The sequence below is a fragment of the Polyergus mexicanus genome, unplaced genomic scaffold, assembly GCF_030449975.1.
Source record: "Polyergus mexicanus isolate NDT 795.1 unplaced genomic scaffold, iyPolMexi1.0 SCAF_29, whole genome shotgun sequence".
Classification (NCBI taxonomy): domain Eukaryota; kingdom Metazoa; phylum Arthropoda; class Insecta; order Hymenoptera; family Formicidae; genus Polyergus; species Polyergus mexicanus.
The window spans coordinates 236,047-253,437 of NW_027223349.1; the positions used below are offsets into that span (position 1 = coordinate 236,047).

The 17,391-nt window shown below is 42.3% G+C and overlaps 2 protein-coding genes and 1 pseudogene across 2 annotated transcripts; 2 read left to right on the top strand and 1 right to left on the bottom strand.

Moving 5' to 3' along the window:
- The first annotated feature begins 759 nt into the window (after positions 1–759).
- On the top strand, positions 760–1,563 carry LOC138943644 (uncharacterized; annotated as a pseudogene).
- A 2,668-nt stretch (positions 1,564–4,231) lies between these two features.
- LOC138943645 (uncharacterized) lies at positions 4,232–8,134 on the top strand. Its single transcript, XM_070314615.1, has 3 exons — positions 4,232–5,341; positions 5,439–5,799; positions 5,886–8,134. Exons 1-3 carry the CDS (start codon positions 4,232–4,234, stop codon positions 8,132–8,134), a joined length of 3,720 nt encoding a protein of 1,239 aa, XP_070170716.1.
- A 5,159-nt stretch (positions 8,135–13,293) lies between these two features.
- On the bottom strand, positions 13,294–13,764 carry LOC138943646 (uncharacterized). The gene has a single exon (XM_070314616.1). It carries the CDS (start codon positions 13,762–13,764, stop codon positions 13,294–13,296), a length of 471 nt encoding a protein of 156 aa, XP_070170717.1.
- Positions 13,765–17,391: the final 3,627 nt, after the last annotated feature.

Genomic DNA, 17,391 nt, shown 5'->3' on the forward strand with positions numbered 1-17,391 from the left:
TATACTACTGTGGAATGCATTCCCACATCTCTGCCGTACAAAATGGGAAGCGAGAATACATCCGGGAAATATCTGCCAAAACGTGCAAGAAGCTGCACGACAGCGGAACTATATTCCTGGGAGGCAACGCTTTAATCGCGGAAATCAAAATAAACACCACATCCACGCATAGCCTGACATTTGCCGGAACCCTCACCGTAGACGTACGCTGCACAGGGACGCAATTCAGCAATCCATTCGGAACATGGGACAACGTGGTCGTACAGGCTTCTATCAAGATAACTACCAGGAGCCTGGAGTTGCCGATCAAGCACACCTCAAATGAAGTCGTCTTACCCTCAGGAAGCCGTTGCCGCGCAACGGAGGGTGAATGTAGCGACGCAGACGGTACGTCAACGTACTGGAGAATTATACCGACGGATAGCTGCAACTTCCGACGCTGATGTATTATACCAAGGCATCGCCTACTGGCTCACCCCCAAGGAGGCACAGAAGGAGTCCTCCGTCATCTACACGGTCACAACAAAGGAAACTACGTTCGCTCTAGCCAAGACTTCAGATACGAACCTCTGCGGCTATAAGTTAACCCAGACGGAACACCCGAAGTTATTTATCCTTGAGACGCAACCGAGAAGAACGTTCAAATCTCAATCAAGAATCGCCATCGACAACCTTGATATCTTCTCATACGTGAACTCCAAATTCATATACGTGGAAAAGCACCTGAAGACCCAATTGACACAGCTGTACCGGGACATCATGGGCCAAAAATGCGCCCTGGAGAAACAAATTCTGGAAAACGCACTCTCACTTTCCAGCATCGCCCCGGACGAGATGGCATTTCGTTTGATGAAATCGCCCGGCTACATGGCAATCACCGTCGGCGAGGTAATTCATATCATCAAGTGTGTTCCCGTCCTGTGCAAAATTCGACAGACCGAGGAATGCTATAACGAATTACCCGTCTCGCATGGTAATACGTCATACTTCTTATCACCAAGATCGAGGATATTAATGAAGACAGGAATCACTAGGGAATGCAGCGAGCTGTTGCCGACCATGTACAGAGTCGAAGACACATGGTTTCGGATTACGCCGAGACCTATCGAGGCCTTACCACCATCAACCATCCAACCACTAACTAAGCCCTGGTGAAAGTACGTGAGCCCATCAAATCTCGCGATCAGCGGAATTTACTCCACAGAAGACTTGGACCGCTTGAGAAATCACATAATGTTCCCAGTAGAAAAACCCGCGATGTTGGACACCATCGCGCAGGGAGCTATGGGACACACGATCCCCTATGGGAGCGTGTCATTGTATAATCTCATGGACGAGAAGTCATTAGAAAAGATAGCGGAAAACGCCGGAACACGACTGTGGCAACGATTCATCACGTTCGGATCAGCAAGCGCTGGAGTGCTCGCCATAATCCTACTAGTGAGACTCGCTAAGTTCGTAATCGATTCTATTATAAGACGCTACGCTCTTCACTCTGTCTATAGGTGGAGTCTTCACCTGCTGGGAGCAGTCTGGAGCTCAATCACCTTCTCCTGCAGATGAGAGCCCGCGGACAGCCAGCACCTAGGGAACAAGGGACCCGGAGATCCCTATTGCAGAATCAACGCCCCTTGCCCTCCCTAAGAATAGCGAAGAAGTACCTAGAGAAAGTGTGCGCGAAGACCCCCAAAACTCACCAAACGCCCCATCGAAAGACTATGGTAAATTGAATAAATATCTATATACCCACCGAGGATCCTAGATTAATAAAAATCGCATAATCAATTGTTAGCATAACTTTAAGAAAGTGATGTAAGCGTACTACAAGCATAAGTTTAAGCGCTTTGGAGAATGTTGGAACAATAACGTCCAACATTCTTTTCCGAGGGGAAAGGTATCATCCTGTCAAAAATTCAACCTTTGAATTTCTATTTGTTCTCTCTTAAATAATCTAAGTCTAATAAGCGCAACTTGAATAGCGCGCCAAAAACACGCCATGACACTTGATTCCTCCGAGTGCCGAGGCATGGCGCTTCGTTAGCTCTAAGGAAATTTCCACTACTGCGCATTCCACCACTACGCATCCCTACTCTCGGCAGCGGCCGAGCCGCCGAAGCGAAGGAGCCCAGTGCGCGCTCCAACTTTGGGAGTCTACTCCGCCACTTCGAACCGTCAACAGCTCTCTTAGGAGAGCCTCTCCCGCGACTGCGACGCAATTCAATTCTAAGTTCGAATTCTAACTCTAACTTTAAATTCAATTTCTAAATCCTAACTCTAGTGTTTAATCTAAATTTACTTATAACTCTAAAATTAAGTCGAATTAATGCAACAGTGTACAAGTTGAATGAACATATTGTGCTGTATGAGAATTAAGTCGACTCTTCATTAACGCACCTTATCCAACTCTTGCTTTGAGCCTTCCGCATCCGTAAGTAAATAATACGCATTTTAAGATTATTTCTCCGCTCTAATCCGTTTGGTTAACCTTTCTGTTAACAATATCCTGTTAAAATCTACAGTTATCAAAATACATTTTCGCCCGGCTCTATTCAATTATACACACACGCACACGCTTACACCTGATATACAGTACCAGCAGTACGGATCGCCGCACACTGTTATTGCAATCAGTCCAAACACAAGATACAGCCGTGCGGTCCATCGCACGCCGTGTCCTCTGGAAAGCACACGCCGTCTTGATTAGAGCCAGTGATTAGTGGTTAATTAAATAAATTAACAAATGCCAAAGATCAGACGTGGAGGAGTGAGGAAGCGCGCGCGTAAACTACTTCGCGAGTTGATCCTAGAACCCGTAGATTCCGGGCTATCGCGATACGTTGGTGTAACACCGCACTACGATCCTGAATACGAACAATTATTCGCGAATCATCACACCGCTACCTTAGAGATCTCGCGACGCGCCAAGTGCATAACTCCCATCAAGTGGCCAGCCAAGCTGATTCCAATCGAAGTCGAGCGCCCAAGGACTCCACCCAGTGACATCAACGACAAGGATCCCAGGAAGGCCGGATATCGGTGTGTTCAAGAAAGTAAGCGTTTTATAAATTATATTATTAATTTTGTTTCTCGAACGTTCTAAAGCGAGACGTTACGTGCGAAGCCTTGTTTTCATTCCGTTTTTGCGGTTTCTTCGTATCGTTCGATTCTGACAAACACCTCGTTGTCGATAGCCGATTGGCTCTCGGAATCGAACGATCGAAATTCCTCCTTTTTTGTAGTACCCGTATCAACCAGGACTATTGTACGTGGATCGCAGAGAAGGCTTTTCGTTAAGACACTTCGTCGCAAGCCTTCACCGGGAGCACACCGAACGCCTAACGCTCATAAAGTTATAGTTAAACGATAATTCGCGTGTCCGCTCATATCTTGCTGTCGCGTGCGATTACCTAAGACGGTCCGGGAGTTGGTGTCGAAAGGAATAAACACTTTTCAACAAACGAAACCCGGACAAATCATTTACGTCCTATCTCTCCGATCGGCGAAACAAATAAATTCTGTTAATGTGGACGTGTAATTCGAAGGCTCGGCTACATTAAATGGTCCTTCGAGCCGGATTTTGGAAAAACAGATAGTGATTCGGTAATCAGTTCGCGGAGTGCGAGTGAGAACGCTGACACGCTAAGGTAACAGCACTTATAAAAACTATCGCGAGACGGAGACGGTGCGCGATATCAAAACATCTATCCGCATTCCGCTGCCGTAAATAATAACGCGAGCGCGTTGAAAGGACTTCCGGGAAAATAAAGTGCGCGAAGTCAACTTTGCATCCCTTTGCATTATTAAAGTTGTGCTCTTAAGCACAACATATCATTATTATTTGCGCCCTGCGTAATCCGCAGTGCCGCGCAAATCTCGCGCTTCTTAGCGCTTTGCACAGCTTAAGTGCAATCTTTGTGCTCTTTAGCACTCCGCACATCAAAGTGCGTCCTGCGTAATCCGCAGTGCCGCGCAAATCTCGTGCTTCTTAGCGCTTTGCACAGCTTAAGTGCAATCTTTGTGCTCTTTAGCACTCCGCACCTCAGAGTGCGACCTGCGTAATCCGCAGTTACACATAGTTGTCGCACGCTTTAGCGCGCTGCACTGTTAAGTGAAAATTATAGTGCGTCTTCGCACATCCGCGTGCGACGGACCAGTCGTCACGCTTCAGCATCTCTACAACCACCAGGTGGTAAATTGTTGCTGAAAGGCTTCATCTTATCGGCCTACCGTCATGACAGTCTCGCTGCAGGGCCTCCTCATCAAGCAATCTATTACAATAAGCTCGATGAAGCGAGTGTTCCCCAACTTTAAGAAAATGGGCAAGGCCAACGTCACGCAATACAAGGCGAAGAGTCGACTAGACGCCTTGGAGACATTATGGGAAAGGTGTCAACGTCTCAACGTCCAGCTTCAGCAAATAGCAACGGCCGACGAACAGCGTACAGTCCAATACTTCACCGAGGAGGAATTCTTTACGGCCGAGGACGTCTACCACGAAGCGGCGGACTACCTCGCAGACGTGATAGGTAAATTCTCCCGGTGCGACCCGACTGCGGCATCATCGGTAAGCGACATTTCTTCTCGCGAATTGTCTGGTGCGGTTTCATTGCAATTACCACGAATCCCGTTGCCGAAATTTTCCGGTAATTTCGCGGAATGGGAAAACTTCCGCGGAATATTCGAATCGCTCGTCGCCTCGAAAGAATCGCTGTCGAATACGCAGAAATTACATTATTTAAAAGCCAGTGTCACGGGCGAAGCCGCTGTATTAATTAATCATGTTAAGATTGCAGACACAAATTACGATGGTGCGTGGAAATTACTTATCGAAGAGAACGATAATCAAAACGCGATTATTCATGCGCATATTCATGCTTTCGCTGATTTGCCTATTATGAAAACGGAATCCGCTGTCGAACTCAAAGGTTTACGCGATACCGTTGCCGCGTCATTAGCCGCGTTAACAAATTTAGGCAGACCTGTTGAAAAATGGGATAACTTATTAGTCTATATTGTTTCGCAAAAATTTAGTCCACGCACACGTAATGAGTGGAATCTGCAACGCGGTAAATCAACCGCATCTCCGACGTATGAAGAGATTCGAGATTTTATGACGCTGCGAATTCGAGGACTAACCGATCATTCTAAGTTAAATGCCGATACTTCGTCTCATAAAAATAAAGGCTCTAATCGGGCCTCGGTGAATAACGTAGCCACCGCAAAATGTTTGAATTGTTCCGGCAATCATAATTTGATGTTATGCGACGAGTTTAAGCGTAAATCCGTCGAACAGAGAACTCAGTTTCTCAAATCGCACAAATGTTGCTTTAATTGTTTAAAGGTCGGCCATTTCCCGACCTCTTGCAAGAGTAAAAAACGCTGTAATTTGTGTCGACGAGCACATCATACGCTCTTGCATCGTGACTCAAATATACCAGTACAGAAGATTAGTGAAAATTCTGTTTCGGAAAACAAAACGCTTAACGCTCAACCGAGCGGCTCAGCTGCCTGAGATAAAGAACGAGACCGCCGTCGCTTCCGTTCAAACGAGTCATTCGCCGCTGAAAAATCCGCCGAACGTGTTACTAGCCACCGCATGGGTAATACTTCGTACCATCGAAGGACGTAAATTTAAAGTTCGTGCGTTGTTAGATCAAGGCTCGGCTGTTAGCTTTATCTCGGAATCGTTGTGTCAAACTATGCGCACGAAACGTTCCCGCGCGAGCCTCCACGTACAGTGTTTCGGCGAACGATACAGTGGCGTAGCGAAATCTCAGGTGTCTCTTACTCTCGAGTCTTGTAATGGGCGAGGTTCCTCAACCTTTTCTTTGACTGCTTTCGTATATCAAAAAATTACGTCATACGCTCAAAGACTAAAACCGTAGATTATTGGCCGCATTTACGGAAATTATCTCTCGCGGATCCGGATCCGTTTAGCAATCATCCGATCCATCTGCTTATCGGATCAGATTTATATGGATCGTTATTAAAGCAAAAGGTAAAACATGGTCCGACCGGAACTCCGACGGCCCAGCTTACTGCTTTAGGATGGATATTATCCGGTCCTACCGGCACTTCTAATTCAATTACCGGTTCCGCGACTTCATTAAATTGCGTAACAATTCCTTCGCTCGATTCTCTCCTTCAAAAATTTTGGGAGATCGAGGAAATTTCTTCCGAACTTCAGCCGTCGGAAGAAGATAAAAAATGCGAACAACATTTTATCGAAACACATCAGCGTGCCGAAGACGGCCGCTATATAATACGGTTACCATTTAAAACCAACCCTCCGCTCGATATAGGATCTTCGCGCGAAACTGCCGCGCTTCTTTATTCGAAATTAGAACAACGCCTACGAAAAAATCCGGATCTCGCGAAACCCTATCATTCTTTCTTAAATGAATATAAATCTATGGGTCATATGGAATCTGTCTCCGACGAAAATCCGACGCTTAACCAAGCGGTGTATATACCGCATCATCCGGTACTACGCGAGTCTAGCAGCACGACGAAACTTCGCGTAGTATTTAACGCGTCGTGCAAAACGAGCAATGGTTCTACATTAAATAATCATTTAATGACCGGGCCTAAATTACAACGCGATTTGTCCTCAATTATCCTTCGTTGGCGTCAGTTTCGTTATGTGTACACCGCCGATATCGAAAAGATGTTTCGACAGATCCGCGTTCATCGAGACGATGTCGATTTTTTACGGATCTTTTGGCGATCTAATATTAATTCTCCGATACAATCTTATCGATTGCTTACGGTTACATACGGTACTGCTCCAGCTCCGTATTTAGCCATGCGCGTTATCAATCAATTAGCTATCGACGAAGGTCATTCTTTTCCAAAAGCACAAACAAGATCCAGTTCTTTGTTATCGCTTTATCCCTTTCTCGGGAAAGATAAATTAATTCGCCTTGGCGGGCGGATTGACAATTCGTCACTCAGTTATGATGAACGGCACCCTATAATTTTACCGAAACATCGAATTTCGGATTTATTAATCGCTCAAGCTCATAAAGCCTCTCTTCATGGAGGCACTCAATTAATGTTAAGAATTTTACGCCAAAATTATTGGATAATTTCAGCGCGCACCAGTGTAAAATCTCTTATACGTAGTTGTGTAAAGTGCGTACGCGAACGCGCACGTACCTCGCAACAGCTGAGGGGGAATCTCCTTCAGCCCCGCGTCACGCCTTCGGCTCCGTTCTCGCACACAGGCGTCGATTACGCCGGGCCGATGAATATTATTCCGTCAGTCGGCCGCGGTCAACGATCCAAAAAATATTATGTTGCCGTTTTTATTTGTCTCTCGACAAAGGCCGTCCATTTAGAATACGTAGATGATTACGCTACTAACGGTTTTCTCTCCGCCTTTCGGAGATTTGCAAGCCGTCGCGGTCTTCCATCCGACATGTACAGTGATAACGGCACTAATTTTCAAGGCGCGGACCGCCAATTAAACACTACCTTTCAGCGACTTGTCGCAGACCCTCAAATACAAGACGCTATCGCTAATGATAACGTAAAATGGCATTTTATACCTCCCTCGGCTCCGCATTTCGGCGGACTTTGGGAAGCCGGTGTTAAAGGATTAAAGTTTCATTTGAAACGAGCGATTGGTTCTCGAACATTATCGCAGATCGAGTTCGCTACGCTGCTGTGTCAAATCGAGACTTGCCTAAATTCCCGCCCGATTTCCGCGTTACATGATGATCCGAATGACTTCTCCGCGTTAACTCCGGGTCATTTTTTAGTCGGTCGCCCGTTAGTAAGCCCGCCTGAAGAATCTGTTTTAGATATCGATTCGAATCGGCTGTCTCGATGGCAGCAAGTGCGTGCGATTTTAGAGCAGATCTGGCGTTCTTGGTCTTCTGATTATTTGCATACATTGCAACAAAGGCGTAAATGGCGAGAAAACAAACCGGAGCTCAAAATTAACGAGCTGGTATTGTTGAAAAATAATTTGGCACCTCCTTCGAAATGGGAACTTGCCCGAATATTAGACGTACATCCGGGATCGGATGGGCATGTCCGAGTAGTTACATTGCGTACTGCCAAAACCACTCTAAAGCGACCAATAACGCAGATCTGTCAGCTACCGATATCAAGTGACACTGGCTCTTAAATTAATTTGCGTTTTTTTTATGCGTTAATAATTAAGTTTGACTTTAATTATCGTCACGCTCTATATATGTACATATATCTATTCTAAGAACGCCTATGTAAATAACCCTATGCTAAGATTTACTGATTAAGTTAACTCATGTATTTCGATTGAATAACCAACGATCTTTATCTGTACTCTTTTCCTATTATTGTATGTTGAAAAATTTGCTGTAGAGCTCTTCGGACCGTCTGATCAAGAATTATCATTAAGATGCCGTGTATCGATTATGTTGGTAGGATTTAACCAGTTATTTCGTAACCTACCCGGTATACGAGGCGAGCGGGATGTTCAAGAAAGTAAGCGTTTTATAAATTATATTATTAATTTTGTTTCTCGAACGTTCTAAAGCGAGACGTTACGTGCGAAGCCTTGTTTTCATTCCGTTTTTGCGGTTTCTTCGTATCGTTCGATTCTGACAAACACCTCGTTGTCGATAGCCGATTGGCTCTCGGAATCGAACGATCGAAATTCCTCCTTTTTTGTAGTACCCGTATCAACCAGGACTATTGTACGTGGATCGCAGAGAAGGCTTTTCGTTAAGACACTTCGTCGCAAGCCTTCACCGGGAGCACACCGAACGCCTAACGCTCATAAAGTTATAGTTAAACGATAATTCGCGTGTCCGCTCATATCTTGCTGTCGCGTGCGATTACCTAAGACGGTCCGGGAGTTGGTGTCGAAAGGAATAAACACTTTTCAACAAACGAAACCCGGACAAATCATTTACGTCCTATCTCTCCGATCGGCGAAACAAATAAATTCTGTTAATGTGGACGTGTAATTCGAAGGCGCGGCTACACGGTGAACCAAGCAGGGAATCCCGGACCGTTCGATTAACATCCCGACCATCCGTCACAAGGTAAGAAAGTTTACTTATGCGACCTTTAGTTACCCCCGAACCCCGGGCAATAATTACCAAATCCACTTCGTTAAACGCACGAATTCCTTGCGAGTAATCCACTTGCCATACACGCGTCTTATAACATTGAGTTCTGCCATAATATAATCTAGTTAAACACATCAAGAATATTCTAGAATATTTCGAAACGCGCGTCCTTCCCAGAGTTTTCGGACGAAAACTTCTTATCTGATGGTTAGAATTTGTTTTATGACGCGCTTTTCGAGTTTCACTTTTATGACTCACCCTTTGTCTAATACTGAGTTTTTCTTTCCTGACGCACTTCGAGTTTTACTTTTATGACTCACCCTTTGTCTAATACTGAATTTCTCTTTCCTGACGCATTTCGAGTTTCACTTTTATGACTCACTCTTTGTCTAATATTGAGTTTCTCTTCCTGACGCATCTCGAGTTTCACTTTTACGACTCATTCTTTTTGCCTGCGTCTCGATTTCCCTTTTGACTCATTCTGTTCTCCGCGAATAGCTTAGTTTTCTGAATGCTCCCTCTGTTTTGTTTAATATTAAGCTAAAATGCACCCTCTTCGTTAAGTTCCCTTCCCTGTCTGCGTATCCATCGCGAATAACCTTGATCGCAGGTATCCTTGGGGAGAACCACGCGGTTCATTCGACCCGAAATTCGCGATCGTGTCCTGCAAAAAATTCCGAGCTCTGCAATCCCCTTCTCGCAGCCGGAATTCGACGGGACGTAACAAGAATAGTCGAAAATTCTTGTGCAACATCAAGGAAATTGAGGATAAGCGCATTTTTGCGCACAGAGTTGAAAACGCTATGTATGCATGTTTTGTTCGTTCGGAACGTCTTAGTTACGTGTCAGTATGTGAGATTTGCCAAAAATTCTTGTACAACATCAAGGAAATTGAGGAGAAACGTTTTTCTTGACACAGAGCTGAGATCGCTATGTACGCAAGTTTTGTTCGTACGGAACGTTTTAGATACGTGTCAGTAAGTGAGACTAGTCGAAAATTCTTGTGCAACATCAAGGAAATTGAGGATAAACGCTTTCTTTGGCACAGAGCTGAGATCGCTATGTACGCAAGCTTTGTTCGTTCGGAACGTCTTAGTTTCGTGTCAGTAAGTGAGATTAGTCGAAAATTCTTGTACAACATCAAGGAAATTGAGGGGAAACGCTTTTCTGCGCACAGAGCTGAGATCGCTAAGTACGCATGTTTTGTTCGTTCGGAATGTCTTAGTTTCGTGTCAATAAATCAGATTTGACGAAAATTCTTGTACAATAACAAGGAAATCGAGGAGAAATGCTTTTCTTGGCACAGAGCTGAGATCACTATGTTCGCAAGTTTTGTTCGTTCGGAACGTCTTAGATACGTATCAGTAAGTGAGATTAGTCGAAAATTCTTGTACAACATCAAGGAAATTGAGGAGAAACGCTTTTCTGCGCACAGAGCTGAGATCGCTATGTACGCAAGTTTTCTTCGTTCGGAACGTCTTAGTTACGTGTCAGTAAGTGAGATATGTTGAAAATTCTTGTATAACATCAAGGAAAATGAGGAATAACGTTTCTCGTTACATAGAGTTAAGATCGTTATGTACGCAAGTTTCCTTCGTTCGGAACGTCTTAGTTACGTGTCAGTAAGTGAGATTTGTTGAAAATTTTTGTACAACATCAAGGAAATTGAGAAATAACAATTCTTGGGACACAGAGCTAAGATCGTTATGTATGCAAGTTTCCTTCGTTCGGAACGTCTTAGTTACTTGTACGTAAGAGAAATTAGTCAAAAATTTTTGCACAACATCAAGGAAATTGATGAATCACGTTTCTCGACACATAATATTAAGACCGCTATGTACGCAAGCTTCTTTCGTTTGGAACGTCATAGTTACGTGTCTGTAAGATAAATTTGCCGAAACTTGACGTTCTCCTTGTACGGCTCGAGATCGAACAGACGTCTTAACTCCGCATGGAGGCCATCGGAGTTGTCTTCCCAGACGTCCTCGCCGATCTCACGCTCGTGACGTTTCACCATTCTAATAAATCGCTGGTGCTCAAAGTTTAGAAAACCGGGAATCTGTATGTCGCTCTTAGTATCGTACTATAAAATAAAATTATAATATATTATAATATACTATAAATAATTATTACAACGTAAAATATGCGAAAATATTGCTTACTCTCTAGTATACTACAAGATTCAATAGGGTTCTCAGCAGCCCCATCGCCAAATCCTCCGCCCACCACGACCCGTTTCAGCGGCCCTGGCACAACACCGTTTCTATTAATGATGGTATTTTCGAACACTTCGTGTAATAAACGAACTTTGAACACGCTTTTGTCACTCACTGCTCGAAACGTTATGACAGCCACGACAGGGCAAACATTGTCTCGATGAAACATTTTAGAGTAGGGCATGTATCACTTACAAAGAACGCTTACCTTCTGCACATGATAAGAAGACAAAACTAAACATGTTCCCGCGAACAATTATTTAAAGTTTTTTAACTATGAATAATATATTTTTATAATATGTAAACCACTATCGAATGGCTATTGAAAAGCTATTGAAGGGCTATCGTACAGCTTTGAACAGCTATCAAACGGTTATTGAACAGCTATCGAACGGCTATCGAACAGCTTTGAACGGCTATGGAACAGCTTTGAACAGCTATCGAATGACTATTGAACGGCTAAAAACGACTATTGAACTACAAAATAATTATTTTAAAAATTTTATGTTTATAGACATGTAACATCTGTAGCCCGATAAGGTGACTGATGCCGCTATCTAACGTCACGTACTGAAATTTAATCACATACTGAATCGCATACTGAAATAAGAAAGAGGAAAAGGGGAAAATAAAAGAAAATAAAAATACATTTTAACAATAGCTTATTCTAAATAATGTTTAGATGAATCTTTATGATGATTCGTCCACCAATTGAATATTTTAAATACATTTTGTAAAGCGCAATTTTTCAAATGTTTTTCAGCGCATAGTATTAGTAACATCTAGCTTATTTAACGAAATAATATCTTCATAGTCCGCATTCAAGATCTAGATAATAACGTCGTTTCTCGCATCATCGTTAAGTATATCAGCCAGCCATTTTCGTTTTTCGTGTCCTTTAAGGTACACGACAGAAGATGCTCCATCTTCCTCTTCCATCACACCCATCACAGCTCTCGTAATCAACTAGCGAAGCTGTATGGAACGTTTCCATCTTCCCATTAAAGTCCATAGTGATGTCAGCCATGAAGCTTGACATCTCTCAGATTTTGTAAGTGCACGCCATCGTATGGGATTTGCAAAAAAAAGAACAAATCCATTTTTCATCGCTACTTCTTTCACGACAATTCCGCCCTTTTCGCCCGATAATAAATTCTTGCAGATCCATAAACGTTGGCGCGATCATGCTGACAATATTACTGCACGATTGCAAGAATGATGTACGACTTCTATCGACCGTCAAAATTTCAATCTTTATATATTTTGACATTGGAAGGGATATTTGGTAATCTATGTAATTTTACGAACTACGTTAGTCAATGGGCAATATTCGACAAGGCAATCGTGCTAAATGAGACAATAGGCGGTAGTATTTGCCGGTATATCCTCTTTGCACTCAAACTTTAATCTTACGTCCACGGTGGAATTTTTAACAGATTTGTTCTGTAGCGAACAGTCAATAACCGCGAGAGGAACGCAATATAGAAATTTTAAAATGTTTAATAGCACATCATGATCACATCCGTAATAAGATTTGCGAAAACAGGAGTACATATCGAACAGGAGGGAGAATCTATTTTTATCAAAATCTAAATTTAAATCATCGTAGGGATAAAATTCCAAATTTAGATAGAGTTTAATGTTGGTCAATTTACAGTCGTCGAATGTAGTAATATCTTTTGACACAGTATTTTTTCTGTCAGTCTGCAGCGCAAACATCATGTATCGCGGCTTCTCCAGCTGAGAGGCGGCTTTCACGGTCCACGAATGCTTGGTCGTATTAAACAATAGAAGAAATTCGTATAGATCCCAAGAGCGAAAACTCATATTCAAGTATCGCCCGCTTTCCAACGCGCGTAGCAAGGATAGTTTATTGACCTCGCTCAATATTACATGTGGCATACGCCATTGTATTTTGAATAATTCGATATCAGCTTCAGCCGTAGCATTTCCAAATATGCAATGTCGTTGCGCGAATATATTAAAATTAATTCGTGACGAGCGTTAATCACAATTCACTTATAATCTTCACAAAAACCCAATAATATGTTTAGCGGCACGCAAAAATTGAAGTAAGCTTCAGCAGCATTATGTGACATATTCCACGCAGCATTCCCCAAGATTTTACCCCTCTCGGCTGTTAGAGAGACATAGATTTTAATCGTGGAAGTTATTCTAACGTTTCTGTTGCGGTCAATCTCCACACCGTTGAGTTCATATCGAAGTTCATCAAACATAAACGTGACACAATTGTTGCCCAATATCACTCTTCTCCCTTCAGCTCCTTTACGCACCATCCACTTTCCCTCGACGTATAGAAAACTTTCACATGGTAACATATACAAATCTTGATGTTGTATCGGTATCCGTATCTCGCCGCTATATCCCACCGTTGTGTTGGCATATGGATTGTACGTATGAGTCTCAATCTTGACGATACGATCGTCAAAGATCGGCTCACCTCCGATATTCAAGATGTGAATCATATTGTTTAAGTATTTCATACGACGAATTCCAATGATTTTAAAAACTTGCGATTCAACGCGCTGAGCTTCTTTTTAGCGTAACCAGATATCTGATTATTATCACCCGATACCGCAGTCACTCGCCGTCTAAACCGTCCTCGCCCTTATGACGATCTTAACAATATGTGTTATGGCTGATGAAGAAGTTATTGTTATTGAAGATGAGGATGTCATTCTCGAAGATGACAACTTGATGGATGTTGAGAATTTGTCGGACGATTCATCAGACGAAGACTGCATACTTTCGGAGGATTTCGATTACAATAGTGATTGCAGTAGTGTTATTATGGACATAAATCAACGTACTTTAAACTGAGTTGAAATAAATAGTTTAGGTGCGGCAAAAATGTGCTGTATATACTTTTATTATAAAAGTGAAGACAACGAAAAAATTTGCACATGCTATTTTATGCATATTTTAGACTTATTTTCGAATATTCGTGTTGTGCGACAGCATGAAAGTGCAATTTATGACCTAATCCTGGAATCGTTTTGCGGAGAATGTAGAAAACCGCTGTACCAGATAATGCCCTGCAATATATGCCCAATTTGCACTGTATAAGCTGGACAAAACTTGTGTTGTGAAAAGACTTAAATAGGAAATATGGGGGACTCCGAACATTTTGCGGAATTAGAACAATTTTTATGGGAGGATTTTATACAAGTGAACTCGGTGTGTGCATGCGAGTTATGGGAAAAAACATGCCTTAAATGTCTCGAGTGGTTGGAAGAACAGTACCGACTCGAGATGTTACAACAGGGGCATGGAATTCAATCGCTGGCTAGCCGAATCGCGCGACTTGAAAGTTTAAGACATTCGTTACGCAAAAAATACAAACACTTAGATGTCCGTGTCCCGGCGTTATCGACAAACACTCCTGTTACTTTAATTGTACAAATGGTGCAAGGTCAAGCAATCGGCTTGAAGAAATCTCGTACAATAGATTTGGATCATTGTCTGCGAGATCATTATATAGTGACGTCCAAAGATTGGGATTTTGATATATAAAACATAGCTGACGTCTTGTTATGGGTGAGAACCACATTGAAATACTCGAAGAATTAATTGTATCTATTTGAAAAAATATTATATTTGAATTAATTAATAAAATTTCTTTTCTGTTTCAGAAGGAATGCCACCTATATATTTTATATTTTTATTATTTTTAATATTTTTATTATTATTTTTTTAATACACACACACACATACATTGTATTATATACACAATTATTGAATAAACTTATTATTATTATTATATTAAAAAATATCGATTATTTCTACACCTTTTTTCCTTTTCCCACATGCGTGCCTCGCATTATCTCTCTTTCTCCCGTGAACGTCATCCTTTCCCCACGCCAATGCAGACGCTATCCTTCTCCTACACGCGTGCATGCCTTGCGCTGTCCTTCTCACATCGCCTTGCGAACGCCGCATCATCCACGTGCATGCTTTGCGCTATCCCTCTCTCTCTCTCTCTCCCAAGTGCATGCCTCGCGCTATTCCTCTCTTACACATTGCGGACGCCTCGCGCTATCTCTCTCACACCTACTCGCGGTCGCGTGCGTTCCCTCTTCCTCGCGAGTCCCTCGCCTACCGTTTCGCCGCTTTCCCCTTCCCCCCTTTCCGCGGACCCCTCGCCCACCGGTTAGAACGCGGTTCCCCTCCCCCTCTCCGCGAACCCCTCGCCTACCGTTCCGCCGCGGTCCCCCTCCCCCCTCTCCGCGGCCCCTGCGCCTATCGTTCCACCGCGGTCTCCCCACGTGACGTCATACTCCCGGCGTCGGTTTCCCCTCACCCCTTAACCCCTCTCAGAGGACCTGAGTTAGAACTCTCCTAGTAACACTACTCCTGGCTTAAGCCATTCTCGATGACATTTATTTTTTCGTCTATATTGATTGAAAATGGAATGCACATTATCCTCGGGGTCTTTCGTTATCTCAAAACTGAACCTTCCTTGCTGATAGATTAATTTTATCTCCGAAGTCGCAAAAAACTGCCTGCCTAGCAACAAATCGTATCGCATAGTGCTATCGCTTATCACTAACAATTCGATATCATACCAGAGATAACGCGAGGCATGCAGGAGTAAGAATAGGAAAGGAGGCGCAGAAATAATCAACATTTTATTATATATAATAATATTTATTTTAAAAAATGTGTATATAATACAAATGTGTGTGTGTGTGAATTAAAAATAATAATAAGATAAAAATAATAAAATAAAAATATAAAAATAATAAAATAAAATTATAATAATAATAGAAATATAAAAAATAAAAAATATGTATAATAGAGCGGCGCTCCTTCTAAAACATAAAAATAAAAGTCTTATTAGTATACTAATTTAATTTTTAATATTTAATATTTTTAAAAATAGATACAATGTTCACCAATCCTTGAAGTCGACCGATAATGAATAATGTCTCAGGTAATCGTCCAAGCATGCTGTATACGATTTGTTTAAACCGATTTCTCGGCCTTGTAACATTTGCATTACCGAATTTACTGGGATGTTACTTGATAGCGCCGGGACACAGTCATCTAAGCGTTTGTATTTTTTACGTAACGAATACCTTAAACCTTGTAGTCGCGCAATTCGGCCAGGCAGCGATCGAATCATAAGCCCCTTTGACACTCTGAATCGATATTGTGCTTCTAATTCATCGAGACATTTAAGGCATTCCTCTTCCCATAAGTCGCATAAACTCGCCGAGTTTACTCCTATGAAATCCTCCTATAGATATTGTTCTAATCGCACAATGTATTTGGGTTCCTCTATATTTCCTATTCAAGTCTTTTCACAACACAAGTTTTGTCCAACTTATATAGTGCAAATTGGACACATATTACAAGGCACTATTTGATACAGCGATTTTCTACACTCTCCGCAAAACGATCCCAGAATTAGGTCATAAATTGCACTTTCATGTTGTCGCACAACATAGTGGCTCACGTTCAACTATAACCGGAAAGAGCAGTTTTCTTTCGCCGTGTACGCCGACTTGGAAAAGATGGAGGGGAGAAAAATTACCAACATCATAAAATATTTAGTATTGCTTATTATGTACACTGCTTGTACAACGAATCGTTATCCGCGTATCGTTCTCGTCGCGATACCAATTGCATGTCATGGTTCATCGAAGAACTTAAAAATTTAGCACTGCGTGTAAAATGTATTTTATCAACTAATGTTCCCATGGTAAATTTAACACCCGATGAATGGGAAAAATTTCACAACGCGACACAATGCCACATTTGCGAAAAACCATTCGTACAAGACAATACACGCGTACGCGATCATTGCCATCTGACATGGCGTTACAGAAGTCCCGCGCATTCAAATTGCAATTTAAATTATAAAGATTTTTTTTGCATTCCTATAGTTTTTTATAATTTATCCGGTTACGACGCGCATTTTATTATCATGGAAATAGCTACAGCGTTCGAAAAGGAAATCGAGTTACTTCCGAAAGGAAAAATATATATCATTTATGAAAAACGTTAAACTTGTCGAAGAGAAATCGAAAAATCATATTAAATTGCGTTTTATCGATTCGTATAAATTTCTTACCAGTCTCGATAAATTG